The following is a 16,311-nucleotide window of genomic DNA, read 5'->3' as shown; positions in this document are numbered from 1 at the left end:
CTTGTCACTCCCACATGACCATTAAAATCAAACTGATTTCGAGAAATCTTAAAAGAAAACCAAAGGCTAATATAACAGAATTATTTAAAGACATTACAGTCAGAAGGAAAATAGATTAGTGTCAATGTTGTATATAGTGTGAATAGGAACAGCAATTTACATTATGTAATTTATTTAAAATTGCTAATCCTTATGACCCAAAAATCAGTACATCCAAGATACAACTGAAAGATTTTAACAAGAGATGAAAATGGAAATGAGAAGAAGAGTGCCTTAAAAAAGTTCAAAAAGACATTACAGTTCCACAACACAATTACCAACCAATTGTTTTATTACCTGTATCTATAATCACGAAGCTCAGAACAACAGATGCAACAAATGTGAAGCTTATTAAGTCCAATGACAGTGCAAATGCTGCACTGCATGCCAGAAAAGTGTACCACGACGAAGTGTGCACATCCTGTGAATTTGAAAAAAGTTGCATAAAATATGTACGTCAATGGTAATAAACAATTCAGATATTAATACTATAACTTCTAAAGGAACAAAAATCTATACAAGTACTAACAGTTTCTTTGCTTTTGTCACATCTAAATAAAATGTTGAAGTTGTTTATTAATTAACTTTTGATCACTTTGTTTATATTTACCTTGTGGACATTCTTTACTGTATGTCTACTACTATCACTGAAGTTTTTCCTGCTGAAAATAAGTGTTGACCGGCAATTTTGTGACCACACCTATTCCCATTTGACCTATCCTTCCGCACTGCCCTGCTTGCCCACTGTCTTGAGTGGTCCGTTCTTTCTGACACCTACTCAAGTGACCATTTCCCGTGTATTATCCATTTACTGTCTCCTACCTCATCCGCATGCACACCCAAATGGCAGCTTACTAAGGCTGACGCAGCTTTACTCCTGCCTGGCGACCTTTGAAGAACACGATTTCCCAAGTGGTGATGACCAGGTGGAAAGGAAAGTGGGTGCTCCAGTGTTAAGGGAGAAGAGGTTAAGTTGGTTAAGAAGGTCAGCCAAGATGGCACTTCTCTGACAGGTCCCGGAAGAACCCAAGAGGGGATGATGCACATGAAAGTCACCGAGTAGCAAGAATGGGGGAGGTAGCTGCCCAATATACTGACAGAAGTCCACCCTGGTGACACTGAAAGACAGAGGGACATAAATGGTACAGAGGGAAATAGTCATGTGAGGAAGGAAAAGGCAACCTGCAACAGCTTGAAGGTGGGTAGTCAGGGAGATGGGTTGACTACGATCATCATCCCGTAGGAGCAGCATGACGCCCCCATGAGATGGAATGCCGACCTCAGTGGGAAGGTCAAAATGAATCGGTAAGAAATGTCAAAGCTCAAAACAGTCGTGAGGGTGCAATTTTGTTTCCTGAAGGCAGAGTACAAGGGGACGCTGTGATGCTAAAAACAGCCGTAAATCCTCTTTGTGGGACCAAAGGCCGAAAACGTTCCATTAGAGAAGAGTCATGATGAGGAAGAGATGTAGAGGTGTCTCCTTGGTGGCTGACGAGTGACAGCCAGTGAAGAGTTGCAACTATAGGGCACAGAAGCAGAAGGATCCTGCTCCATGGGGCCCACAGAAGCATCGCCTTGCTGGTGCAGTCAGTCTGTGGAGTCCAACGCTGAAAAATGGTTGGCACAGCGCACCGGCGACACGGAGGCCTGCTGGGCTAAGTTATCACTTGGCGACACCATCAAAGAGGATCTTCGAGTTGGTGAATGTGAAGAGCGTTTGCCTTTGGTGGACTTCTTCAAGCCTTTCCGGTTAGAGGAAGACACAGGTGTTGTTCGGCTGGAGGGACAGAGGAAGTCTGCACGGGAGTGCTCCCTCTGTCCTTTCTGGCCTACTGGTTGTGTAGCAGGTGACTTTGCCCCTTGAGGCAAGAGACTGATGGCTTGTTGCACAGCTGGATGGGGGATGCTGATGCTACATTGACACAGGGCGACTTCACAACCTCAGAGCTGAATTGGAGGTCGCATGTCTGCATGCCCATGTCCTTCATGGAGGGAGGGGTAACAAGAAAGAACAGAATTATAGGTGCATGAGAGAACACAGGGTTTGCAACTAGCCAGTAACTTGCAAGCGACTGGGTAAGGCACTTTTTTCTTTACCCGGATCTCTTGGACAGCCTGCTCATCCAAGATACACAGGAAAATCCCGAGAGGAAGTGGCATGGCTGCCACTGCAGTTGATACAACAGGGAGAAGGAGGCAGACATTTGTCCTCATGCGCCTCCCTACCGCAGTTACACATGTAGCTGGGTGTTGACAAGACGTTCTAGTGTGGTTGAAACGATGACACTGGTAGCAGAGCATCGGGTTCAGAATGTACGGCCGGACTGCGATAATTTCATAGCCTTCTTTGATCTTGGACAGAAGCACCAGTCTGTCAAAGGTGAGAAAGAGAGTGCGGGTGGGCACTAAGGAGGAATGTACCTTTTTCATTACACGATAGACGGCAATGACACCCTGACCAGAGAGGTAAGACTGGATTTCGGCTTCGGTTACACCATTGAGCAACCTGGTGTATATTACGCCATGGGAAGAATTCCAATTTCTATGGGCCTCAACATGAATAGGGTAGCCGCGGAGCAGCAGCAAGCAGTTGTTGTGCTTGAGAATCAGAAGTAGTCTCCAAAAGCAAAGTGCCATTCCATAAATGAGAGTAGGATTTCACAGGGCTGGCAATTGCATCAACACCTTTCTGAATAATTAACACATTTACCATGGTGAAGGACTGACCATCTCGAGTAAGTGAGACCATACGGAACCGTGGTGCAGCAGGAAGTGTCTTATAATCATCAGCCTCATTACATTTACATTTTGTAGACACTGAGATTGGGCAGATGACTGAATCATTGCAAGAAAATCCCCCCTGACTGCTAGCGTCTCTGATGGCGCGCTCCTTCCAACTGGGGTCCCCTTCACAAGGGGGCGGACCTGCCTTAGGTGACTGTTCACACCTCACGTCACACCTCCTGAGCACGTGACAGAAGGACCAATCAGCAATTTGGGAAGGTTGTAGCTCAGGCAATCACCCTTCCCTGGGCCTGGCCTGTACCAGGGGCACGTGCGAACCCTACCTGTTGACCTGGGGCTGGGAATTACGCGTTACCCAGTCACTTGTTAGACGTCAGACACATGGGCTGGCCTTCAGAAGTGCAAAGGGAGAAAAAAGAAAGAGGAACCTCAAATGTCAAAGCAGAAGAATGAGAGAAAAAGGGAAACAAAGAAAGGAAAATGGAGCGAAAAACAGTGGTGAGACTGTTCTTACGTCAGCGACAGACAATGCAGAACATTCCCAATAAAACCCCAGACATGTTCCCCAAGGGAGGGGAAAAAGAATAGCAAGAAGACAGACATGCAGCACGGAGAGGAAAAAATGCTGCAAAGGCTGGGACCCTGTGTAGTTAAACACGAACCTGCCAAAGAGTGGTAAGCCCCCTGGGGAGGGGAGGGGGGTGGGGATAGCCACAGTTGACAACTATTTTGCAGGCCTGGAGGAAACTCATTTTCGATATGGGATCAAGGCACTGGAACCGAGTGCATTAACCTACAAGGAGACTACATTGAAAAATAAAAAAACTTTCACTGATGTAAGTACTTTCATTCTATTCCATTCCAAGAAGTTTTCAAACCACCCTCGTACTTGCCTATTCCACTGCACTTCGTAGGGGTTTGTTAGGCTCAATTTTCTAGGTGTCTGCAAGGGTGAAGCCATGGCAAGTTCATTCTACAAGGAATGCCAAACAACTTCTCCCTCCAGCACCATGGTGAAGTACCTTAGCAGATGGGGTCCTTGGGGTGAGGGATGGTAAGGGAATCCACCTATGGGGTACTGTCTTCTTTTCTTCTTCAATGCTAATGTAACTGTCTCTCTATTTCTTTTTCTTACTTCTTCTTTATGAGTAACAAATATATCTTCCCTCTATCCATACACAAAATTCCTACTGTAGGATCTATTCTTGTTACTGTCTCTATAGTAGAATTTACAACCTACAACAGTAGGATTTGCACTGGCAGGTATTTCACTTATGACAATGACAAAAGACTATAAGGATTTTTTTTAGGATTCAGTAAGTGACATATGTTAGCAACGGCACATGCTGTAGCGGAGAAGAATCCAGGTAGGAGATGGAAGGAAAGACAAACTGATGGCATGCTAACATGCATAGCCAAATAAGAACGAAGATCTTACAAGTTAAAAAGAGAATGAAAAGGTTTGATAACTAGTAATCTTCTGTATTGTGTCAATCTAATAATTACAAGAAAGTAAAGGAAAAAGCTATATGTATCAGTAAATAGAAGCAAGACACAAAAGCATGTGAAGTAAGTATACACAGTGATGTTACATATGTACTAAACAAGAGTAAGGGAAAAAAGAAGTTAGAAGAGAGGAGTTTAGATATTTAAATACAGAGCAATCAGGTAATGTTAGCAGAAAGCAATTATGGGAGAAATTTATTGTTTAGAGTGAGAAAAGATAGTAAAAGGGGGCTAGTAACTGTGTTTATTGATGAAGTTAATATGGGGCACACATACCCAAATAGCAGATGATGTATAGGAGAGCAAAAGGGTAGACAGATCTATAGGAGAAATGGCCTATACCATGGTCAGGTGAATCCATGGGAGGAATGACCTGCAGTATTTTACGTAGGTAGGAGAGAGCTAAGGTTAGATGGACCCAAGAGTACACCCACATCTACAATGGTATAAGTGTTTAACACAGTGGTTGCCCTTAGAAGAAGTGTAAATGCAATGAGTACAGAAGTATGAAGATGTATAATGACTGGTGGTCACGATATGAAAGTTTTCTCCAGTCAAATTGCATAATCGAGTAGGCTTATCTGATATTAGAGACAAAAATGGTGGGAGCAGGAACGTTCCACACTTGTTGATTACAGACTGTACTGACATTTGACCGAACAGTAGGCATATACTTGACAAGCAACTCCCCACATAATAATTATGTGAGAAAGAGTAAGAGGTAACTAACTATGCAATATACAAGAAGTCAACGAGAAACTCTCGAGTATACTGGCTTGAAGGCAATGCACTGTTGAATAAATAAATAAATAAATAGAAAAAAATCATAAGTAAGTTGACACATTACACATACACATTATATATGTAGCTTTCTATACAGAAAGACCGGGCATAACTGGACAGTTTCTTGCATCACACAGGATGTGAAGCAAATAAGATGAAGATACACAAAGTAGACTAACACTGTTTAACACAATTTACCTGAAATAAAATAACAAAACTGGAAAGACTTGTTATTAAAAATAAAGTCTCATTCCTTTTTTAAAGAAGGAAATCATATTCAATGTTTTTTTACATAATTAGGTTGTTTGTAGTAGTATGTTAATAAGAATTTTTTTGAGGTTGTGAGAGGTCCTAACGTCTTTTCTTTAAGTGGGGGAACAGAAGTGTTACATGGCATTTAGGCAAATGACATTTCAAACTCTTTGTGTGTAGTTGGAGCACTTCCTGACTGGTCCTTTTTGTGTAAGGAGGATGAGGAGAGTGAAGAGAGACTTTATGTGTGTGTGTGTGTGTGTGTGTGTGTGTGTGTGTGTGTGTGTCTGGAGCTTGGAGCTTAAAGGCATTCAGTGCTCCTAATTTCACTATACTTGAGTATTGCTCATCAGTGTGGGATCTGTGCCAGGTCGGGTTGACACAGGAGATAGAGAAGATCCAAAGAAGAGCAGCACGTTTCGTCACAGGGTTATTTGGTAAGCGTGATAGCGTTACGGAGATGTTTAGCAAACTCAAGTGGCAGACTCTGCAAGAGAGGCGCTCTGCATCACAGTGTAGGTTGCTGTCCAGGTTTCGAGAGGGTGGCATTTCTGGATGAGGTATCGAATATATTGCTTCTTCCTATTTATACCTCCCAAGGGGATCACGAATGTAAAATTAGAGAGATTCGAGCGCGCACAGAGGCTTTCTGGCAGTCGTTCTTCCCGCGAACCATACGCGACTGGTACAGGAAAGGGAGGCAACGACAGTGGCACATAAAGTGCCCTTCACCACACACCATTGGGTGGCTTGTGGAGTATAAATGTAGACGTAGATGTAGATTCTTGTACACATCGAATGCAGCATATCAGCAACTGACTGCCTCATTTCTTTGATCATCTTTCCATATATACTGTCTAGACCAGGGAATTTATAGTTCTCTGCAATATTAGTTTCAAATTTGTTGACCACTTCATGCATGGCCCTCCTCACACGAACAATAGCAGGTCTTTTGTGTCCTTCATAACTTTGCTCATCACATACCTACCTAAAGCATATTGCACATTGCTCCTGAACTATGTCCATTTATACTCACCATTGTTAGTGCTGGAGATGAAATCTTCATGCTGGCCATGTACGTAAACTGAAATCTGTTTCTTGTTGCTCTTGCTCAGCAGAAAGATTTCCCTGCCTTTCTTCGTATTCTTATTTACAGTCATATTCAATGCTTCTGTAATGGCCTTGTGATCAATGATTCCCTGTTCCACGCTAACAGAATCGAAAGTTTGGGTCTGTTTGTCACTAGCAGGTGCAGTTCTTTGATTAACAGCTCAAGGCAATTTTTGGATAAAGCACTTAGAAAAAGTTCACATGATTCTCTGTCCTGACCTCCCATCCTAATGTCTTCAGTCTCTCAGTTTGTAGCTGGTAGGTTAAAACCTCCACCTAAAGCTACAACATGACAAGATAATTTATGTGAAATATTAAAGCGGTCCCACATTCAAGAAATGGGCATAGGGGAGCAGATGCAGGAATCTTGCATCTCTGTTCTAGGCAAGATCCTAGTGGAGGTGGTTTGCTGTTGCCTTCCTCCGACCTGTCACGAAATATCAAGAATGTATACATATTGCATGGATGACCGTGATAAGTGCTTGTACAGTGTAGTATAGGGTTTGTGTTGATATGGAAGAAAGAAAGAGAGAGGGAGTGAAACCTGATGCTAGCACATAGCCTACTTCTCTCCAACACTACTAATGGGGCTGCCAAGCACAACCTCCCCGTCCCACAGACGGATCACCATCAACAGTGTTACATGCACTCACTTTATGAGACACTGCAGAGTGGTAGGGTATTGAATTCAGGTCATTGGCGTAAGGACTGGTGGTCAGAAACTTTACATCACCACCTTGCTTTCCTTTGCTGGCCAAACACTGGCTGTGATAATTTGCTACCAACAGGATTCGAACCAGCATTCATCTGTGTTGACCACTGCCACAAAGGTGTGTGTTAGTGACCTTAATATCATGAACTATTTAATTTTTCAAAGATGATGTCACTCTTGATCTGACTCCATAGGTGATTGGTCAGCACATCTGACATGTGTGGAGGAGCTGGTTTCAATTGATGGAACTGACAGGGATTTTTCCTTGGTGGAAGGACTGGTACAGAGTGCACTCAATTTGATAATGCTAGCCGAGGAGCTGCTTGAAAGAGAAGTACGAGCTTCAAGGTCTGAAAAGTCGACAATGACCAGGAAAGCAGTGTGCTCACCCCACGGGCCCTCCATACTGCACTTTCATGAAGTCAGATGATGACATAAGGCCTGTTGACATCTTGTGGTATTCTGCAGTTTAGTTTTTAGACGTAATTTTTAAGACTGTACTTCATTTCTAGATGTTTGTGTTTAATATCCTTTTATTTCACAACAGTTCATTCTTTTAATGTTGGGTAGAGCGAAAAGTGCAAGTATCTGTATGAAAAACACCACAATGTTGCCCGGAAATGTATTTCTAGTTTTTTAAAATAGACTGATAGTTCATCTAGTTACTGTCATTACTGTGGTAGTTACTGCTATTAAAATGTGCCAGGTGTGAATATATATATATATATATATATATATATATATATATATAGAGAGAGAGAGAGAGAGAGAGAGAGAGAGAGAGAGAGAGAGAGGGAAACATTCCATGCGGGCTGGCAGGTCGATAGAAATACAAACAAACAAACACAAACATACACACAAAATTCTAGCTTTCGCAACCAACGGTTGCTTCATCAGGAAAGAGGGAAGGAGAGGGAAAGACGAAAGGATGTGGGTTTTAAGGGAGAGGGTAAGGAGTCATTCCAATCCCGGGAGCGGAAAGACTTACCTTAGGGGGAAAAAAGGACAGGTACACACTCGCACACACACGCATATCCATCCGCATATACACAGACACAAGCAGACATTTGTAGAGGCAAAGAGTTTGGGCAGAGATGTCAGTCGAGGCAGATGTACAGAGGCAAAGATGTTGTTGAAAGACAGGTGAGGTATGAGCGGTGGCAACTTGAAATTAGTGGAGGTTGAGGCCTGGCGGATAACGAGAAGAGAGGATATACTGAAGGGCAAGTTCCCATCTCCAGAGTTCTGACAGGTTAGTGTTAGTGGGAAGTATCCAGATAACCCGGACGGTGTAACACTGCGCCAAGATGTGCTGGCCGTGCACCAAGGCATGTTTAGCCACAGGGTGATCCTCATTACTAACAAACACTGTCTGCCTGTGTCGATTCATGCGAATGGACAGTTTGTTGCTGGTCATTCCCACATAGAAAGCTTCACAGTGTAGGCAGATCAGTTGGTAAATCACGTGGGTTCTTTCACACATGGCTCTGCCTTTGATCGTGTACACCTTCCGGGTTACAGGACTGGAGTAGGTGGTGGTGGGAGGGTGCATGGGACACGTTTTACACCGGGGGCGGTTACAAGGATAGGAGCCAGAGGGTAGGGAAGGTGGTTTGGGGATTTCATAGGGATGAACTAACAGGTTACGAAGATTAGGTGGACGGCGGAAAGACACTCTTGGTGGAGTGGGGAGGATTTCATGAAGGATGGATCTCATTTCAGGGCAGGATTTGAGGAAGTCGTATCCCTGCTCGAGAGTCACATTCAGAGTCTGATCCAGTCCCGGAAAGTATCCTGTCACAAGTGGGGCACCTTTGGGGTTCTTCTGTGAGATGTTCTGGGTTTGAGGGGATGAGGAAGTGGCTCTGGTTATTTGCTTCTGTACCAGGTCAGGAGGGTAGTTGCGGGATGCGAAAGCTGTTTTCAGGTTGTTGGTGTAATGGTTCAGGGATTCCGGACTGGAGCAGATTTGTTTGCCACGAAGGCCTAGGCTCTAGGGAAGGGACCGTTTGATATGGAATGGATGGCAGCTGTCATAATGGTGGTACTGTTGCTTGTTGGTGGGTTTGATGTGGACGGATGTGTGAAGCTGGCCATTGGACAGATGGAGGTCAACGACAAGGAAAGTGGCATGTGATTTGGAGTAGGACCAGGTGAATCTGATGGAACCAAAGGAGTTGAGGTTGGAGAGGAAATTCTGGAGTTCTTCTTCACTGCGAGTCCAGATCATGAAGATGTCATCAATAAATCTGTAGCAAACTTTGGTTTGACAGGCCTGGGTAACCAAGAAGGCTTCCTCTAAGCGACCCATAAATAGGTTGGCATACGAGGGGGCCATCCTGGTACCCATGGCTGTTCCCTTTAATTGTTGGTATGTCTGGCCTTCAAAAGTGAAGAAGTTGTGAGTCAGGATGAAGCTGGCTAAGGTAATGAGGAAAGAGGTTTTAGGTAGGGCGCAGGTGATCGGCGTGAAAGGAAGTGCTCCATTGCAGCGAGGCCCTGGACGTGTGGGATATTTGTGTATAGGGAAGTGGCATCAATGGTTACGAGGATGGTTTCCAGGGGTAACAGACTGGGTAAGGATTCCAGGAGTTCGAGAAAGTGGTTGGTGTCTTTGATGAAGGATGGGAGACTGCATGTAATGGGTTGAAGGTGTTGATCTACGTAGGCAGAGATACGTTCTGTGGGGGCTTGGTAACCAGCTACAATGGGGTGGCTGGGATGTTTGGGTTTGTGAATTTTAGGAAGTAGGTAGAAGGTAGGAGAGCGAGGTGTCGGTGGGGTCAGGAGGTTGATGTAGTCAGGTGAAAGGTTTTGTAAGCGGCCTAAGGTTCTGAGGATTCCTTGAAGCTCCACCTGGACATCAGGAATGGGATTACCTTGGCAATCTTTGTATGTAGTGTTGTCTGAAACCTGACGCAGTCCCTCAGCCACATACTCCCGATGATCAAGTACCACGGTCGTGGAACCCATGTCAACCGGAAGGATGATGATGGATCGGTCAGCTTTTAGATCACAGATAGCCTGGGCTTCGGCTGTGGTGATGTTGGGAGTAGGATTAAGGTTTTTCAAGAAAGATTGAGAGGCAAGGCTGGAAGTGAGAAGTTCCTGGAAGGTTTGGAGAGGGTGATTTTGAGGAAGAGGAGGTGGGTCCCACTGTGATGGAGGATGGAACTGTTCCAGGCAGGGTTCAATTTGGATAGTGTCTTGGGGAGTTGGATCATTAGTAGTAGGATCAGGATTATTTTTCTTTGTGGCAAAGTGATATTTCCAGCAGAGACTACGAGTGTAGGACAGTAAATCTTTGACAAGGGCAGTTTGGTTGAATCTGGGAGTGGGGCTGAAGGTGAGGCCTTTGGGTAGGACAGAGGTTTCGGATTGGGAGAGAGGTTTGGAGGAAAGGTTAACTACTGAATTGGGGTGTTGTGGTTCCAGATTGTGTTGACTAGAATTTTGAGGTGTAGGGGGGAGTGGAGCTGCGAGTGGGAGATCGAGTAGATGGGAGAGACTGGGTCTGTGTGCAACAAGAGGAGGTTGAGGTTTGCTGGAACGGTTGTGGAGGGTGAGTGAGTTGCCTTTAGAATTGTTCTTAAAACCAAACAAGTATATCAAAGTTCGCATTTCAGTTGTTTCAGCAAATGTTGAACAATATTTTCTAACTACAAGAACCAAGATGTCCAACATATGTTCCCTCACTTTCGAGACCCTCTGCATGCTGTCGTATGCTGCAATAGCTCTAAGATGGTTATAAAATAATTTTTGTAGATCTTCAAAGAATGAGATTTCTTGAAGAAATACATTAGGATTTTAAATAAATTAACCATTTTGTAATTTTAGTTCCAACCTCCTGTAAAGGTTTTCATTACTCTAGTTTATTTCGTAACTCATTTACGTGTGTTTTATATCATTTTTCTGTCATGTTATTGATATCTTAAGGTCTTCTTAGAGACAAGTTTTTCCATGTATTTTAGATCTTAAAAGGCTGGCCCCTGTGGTTACAGGCACATTTTCATATTCGTACACTAAATGGAATCTTGTAATCGAACAAGGAGCAATGGCCCTCACTCGCCCCACTCTGCCGCTGCCTCTGATCCAAACTCGTAAAAAATTCTGTGACAAATTTATTGGTTGTGGATATAGGTTATAAATCACTATGTTTTACCATTGAGCAAAATTGCATACTATACTGCCAAAAGGCATAAAAGACATAAAGGGAATATCTATGTTTTATTGCTTTCTTAAAGTGTATTTACCGAATAGTAGTTCTTATTCAGTTAAAGAGTACATGCAATAAAAATGTTATCTTTTAAATGCATATTAACGATCATTATTAAGAAGCGTCCTAGATCTACACGTGAATAAATAAATAAAATAAAATGTTATCTTGTGTCTATATATACAGGGTGGTCCATTGATAGTGACCATGCCAAATATCTCACAAAATAAGCATCAAAGGAACAAACTACAAAGAATGAGACTCATCTAGCTTCAAGGGGGAAACCAGACCTATCACAAAGCAAAAATAGTGGTCCAACTAAAACATTCATATTTCTTTACATATACATGGATATGTAATAAAAAATTGGGGTTCCTATTTAAAAAAAACGTACTTGATATCTGTTTGACCTATGGCAGCGCCATCTAGCGGGCCAACCGTAGCGCCATCTGGTTTCCCCCTTCAAGCTAGACAAGTTTCGTTCTTTGTAGTTTTTTTGTTTGACGCTTATTTTGTGAGATATTTGGCCTGGTCACGATCAATGGACCATCATGTATATTAAAGAAGCCACATAAATGTGTTTACTTGGATAATTAGAGAGACATTCAATATATTAGAGAGATATTCAAGACAAAATTTGATCTTTCACAATGATCTCTGAAAACATGACTGTAATGTAAACTACTGTTGAGAGGATTTACAGCAACCAGTCATAATTCTTTTTTTCTTTTATGTGTCGTTAGCCTTCTGACAGAATAGCACTTGCAACCTACATCCTTCCTTATTTGCTAGATGTGTTCTCCTACATTTTTGTCCCTCTACAGCTCCCTTTAATACCATAAAGGTTATTCTCTGATATCTTAACATGTGTCCTAACATTCTGTCCCTTCTTCTTGTCAGTGATTTCCGTATCTTCCTTTCTTCACCAATTCTGTGAGGAACTTCCCCATTCCTTATTTTATCAGTCCATCTGATTTTCAGCATTCTTCTGTATCACCACTTCTCAAATGCTTACATTCTCTCCTGTTCCAGTTTTCCAACTGTCCATGCTTCACTACCATACAACACTGTGCTCCAAATGTATGCTCTCAGAAATTTCTTCCTCAAATTAGGGCCTATGTTTGACACCAGAAGATTTCTCTTGGCCAGGATTAGTCTCTTTGCTTGTGCTAGTCTGCTTTAATATGTCCTCCTTACATCGTGTGTCACAGGTTCTTCTCCTTCCAAGCTAGCAGAATTTTTGACTTTGTCTACTTCATGACCACCAATTTTGATGCTGAGTTTCTCGTTGTTCCCATTTCTTATCACTTTTCTCTTCTTTCAGTTTACTCTCAACCTGTATTCTGTACTCATTAGATTGTTCATTTCATTCAACAGGCCCTGTAATTCATCTTCACTTTCATTGAGAATATAAACGTCATCAGTGAATCTAATAGCCTTTCACCTAGAATTTTAATCTCACTCTTGAACTTTTCTTTTATGTCCATCATCGCTTCTTTGATGTATAGGATGAACTGGAGTAAAAGACTGCATCCCTGTCTTACACTTTTTTTAATTTGAGCAGTTTGTTCTTGGTATTCCAGTTTTAATGTTCCCTCTTGGTCCTTACACATATTGTATATCATCCATCTTTCCCTGTAGGTTACTCCTATTTCTCTCAGAATTTCAAACATCTTGCACCATTTCACACTGTTGAACATATTTTGTAGGTCTACCTGTCCTATGAGTATATCTTTCTTTTTCTACAGCATTGCTTCCATTATGAAGTGAAAAGTCAGAAGTGCCTCTATGGTGCCTTGATCTTCATCATCTAACTGATCCTCAGTTTTCTTTTCCATTCTTCTATATATTATTCTTCCTAGCAACTTGGATGCCAGAGATGTTAAGCTGATTGTGTGATAATTTTCGCATCTATATGTCCTGATATCTTTGCAGTTTTATGGATGATATTTTTCTGAAAGTGTGACGGCACATCGCCAGTCTCACAGATACTACAGACCAACATGAACAGTCATGAATGGTTCCAATTTCCCCCAATGATTTTAGAACTTCCTAGGGAATATTATTTATGCCTTCCATTTTATTTGATCTCAAGTCTTCCAGAGCTCTTTTAAATTCTGATTCTAATATTGAATCCTCTATATCTTCTTTATTGCACCCAGTTTCTTCTTCTATCAAGTAATTAGACAAAGTCTCCCTCACATAGAGTCCTTCAATGTAATCTTTCCACCTATCTGCTCTTTCCTCTGCATTTAACAGTGGAATTCCAGTTGGACTCGTTAAAGTTACCACCCTCGATTTCAATTACACCAAAAGTTGTTTTGACTTTTCTATAAGCTGAGTCAGTACTTCCAACAATCATTTCGGTTTTTATTTCTTCACATTTTTCCTTCATCCATTTTGCATTGGCTGCCCTGTACTGCTTATTTATTCCATTTCTTGGTGATTTATATTGCTGTATTCTTGTCTTTCCCTGAACATTTTTGTACTTCCTCCTTTTGTTGATGAACTGAAGTATTTGTTCTGTTAACCAAGGTTTTTCCGAGGTTACCTTCCCTGTACCTATGACTGACTGTCCAGCATCCATGACAGCCCTTTTTAGAGATAGTCACTCATCTTCAACTGAACTGCCTACTATAATATTCCTAATCACAGTATCCACAGTATTTGAAAGTTCAAAGGCATCTCATCATTCCTCAGTATCTCACTTCCTTCCACACCGATTCCTCTGTTTCACTTTCTTAAACTTTAATCTACTCCTCATTGTTCCTAAGTTAGGATCCAAGTCTATATCTGTTCCTGGGTATGCCTTTCAATCCAAAATCTGATTTCGGAATCTCTGTCTAACCATTACATAATCCAGCTGGAATCTTCTGATGTCTCCGGGTGTTTCTTAATGCAGTGGTTTCCACTGCCTTCTTCATCCTCACTGCATTGATAATTGCTGATTCTTCCGCCTTTTGGGATCAGTTTCCCATTCAAAGAGCAAGAGAGTGCCCTGAACCTCTGCTGTAGTGCCCTGAACCTCTGTCCGTTCCTCCACTATCCTTGACAAGACCGCTGGCAGGGAACAGGTAACGTCCTATGCCGGAAGTCTTTGGCTGCCCTTGCTGATGATTTTGACTCAAAATTTAAACAATGGATGGATTCGAACCCAGGACCCAAGTTTTGATTACAAATCAAAGACGCTACCCCTAGACCACTGGCTCATCATTATTTGGGTTTTCAAATTTAATCTGAAAATTGTCAATAATTTTTGTCAATCTTCTAAGTAGTTTTAGGTTACTCTCTAAAGGAAAACTTAAAATCCAAAAAGATACTGGTTTCTGTAAATACTTGCAACAGAAAGACACAATTTATTCACCGTTCTACTGAGTACCTAATATCATGCAATTACATAGAAAAATTAAAGCCCTACCTGTAAAGAATCATACTCCTTCATCACCATTTCTTGGTTAGCAGATGATCTTATAGTTGTCAGACCATTTAGAGAAGCAGATAGGTATGAGAATACAGGACTTTTTGCTGAAATTGTAACACACATTTGTCAGCACATAACCAGCAACAGCAAAATATTGTAATATCATAAATTAATTACATGTTGTTCAATAATTGTATAATAACACAGAGATTTTGTCTGGTTGGTTGTTTCGGGGAAGGAGACCAGACACACAGAGATTTTGCTCAAATAATGTTAATTTATTTTATCATTCTTTAATTAAACTAAGATTAAACTGTAATTTTATTTTATTGTTGTGTAGTTAAACTGAGATTAAATTCTGAGGCCGGCCGGAGTGGCCAAGTGGTTCTAGGTGCTGCAGTCCGGAACCGCGTGATCGCTACGGTCGCAGGTTCGAATCCTGCCTTGGGCATGGATGTGTGTGATGTCCTTAGGTTAGTCAGGATTAAGTAGTTCTAAGTTCTAGGGGACTGATGACCTCAGAAGTTAAGTCCCATAGTGCTCAGAGCCATTTGAACCATTTTTTTAAGCTCTGATTTTGTTCATACATGTTTTCCTTGGTAACATAAAGATAGCTATTCTTTACCCAATGTACAAAGAGTGCATAGCTCTTATGTTGATGCTATAGCTCATTACAAATTATACTGCAAAATATTAAAGATAATAATATGGACATCAAAGGAAATGCTTTACAACAAAAAAATAATCACATCAGACAACAAAATAAAGACAATATAGAGTAACTTCAGTAGTATGAATATGATTCTTGCTACACCAGAAGTAATGTCCGCCGTATCATCATTAAAGTCAAAAAATTGTAGTGGTTATGATAATATCTCAACACTGTAAATTACAAAGTGAGCTTATTTGTGTAACCACTCACTTATGGGTGAAACATTTGCCGAATGATTGAAATATGCTGAAGTTAAGCCATTGTTGACGAAAGGAGATAAAGAAACATCATTAAATTTACATCTGGTTTTAATTTTGCCAGAATTCTCAAAAATTTTAGAAAAGGTAATATTCAACTGGCTTCATAAGCATTTGTCAACAAACAATGTATTGCCAAAGTCAGACAGTTCAGATTTCTAAAGGCTTTCAGCATTGAGTGGGCTACCTACACATTGTAATGGTCGCCTAGTCGTTGATATAGCTAATTGCTGTAATCGCACTATTTCACTCCCATTTACGGAGCTTGTTAGCACTTGATGTTTGGTTGGCGCCATTAAAATGCGTTGTAGTAATCGCTGCTGCTTGCTGGATCGCTGCTGTGTCTCGATGCTGATGCTGGCTCTAAATCTGGTTGTCTAGGGTTAAAAACATGAGGTCCTGTGTTTTTTATGTGCTTTTGATGATAAAGAACGAGCGAAACCAACAAATATGTAACGTTCAAATATTTATTTCTCTTGTGGCCATCTTAATTCCACTGTCCACCAAAGACCATGACACAACACAAAGTAGTACTTCCATTACATGATCTTTGCATTG

General features: G+C 41.6%; 1 protein-coding gene across 1 annotated transcript in view; it reads right to left on the bottom strand.

Annotated features, from left to right (window-relative positions):
* The window catches only part of LOC124777963 (ATP-binding cassette sub-family C member 4-like), a 256,857-nt gene that overhangs the window by 48,263 nt on the left and 192,283 nt on the right, over positions 1–16,311 (bottom strand). Inside the window, exons 18-19 of the mRNA XM_047253522.1 lie at positions 14,782–14,888; positions 337–460 (exon numbers count right to left, since the gene is read on the bottom strand). Coding sequence (XP_047109478.1) covers positions 337–460; positions 14,782–14,888 — 231 coding nt within the window. The remainder of the gene's footprint in view (positions 1–336; positions 461–14,781; positions 14,889–16,311) is intronic.

This window comes from Schistocerca piceifrons, chromosome 2 (assembly GCF_021461385.2).
Source record: "Schistocerca piceifrons isolate TAMUIC-IGC-003096 chromosome 2, iqSchPice1.1, whole genome shotgun sequence".
Classification (NCBI taxonomy): domain Eukaryota; kingdom Metazoa; phylum Arthropoda; class Insecta; order Orthoptera; family Acrididae; genus Schistocerca; species Schistocerca piceifrons.
Note: the sequence above shows the minus strand (reverse complement) of the source record. Positions and strands in the feature narration are given on the sequence as shown.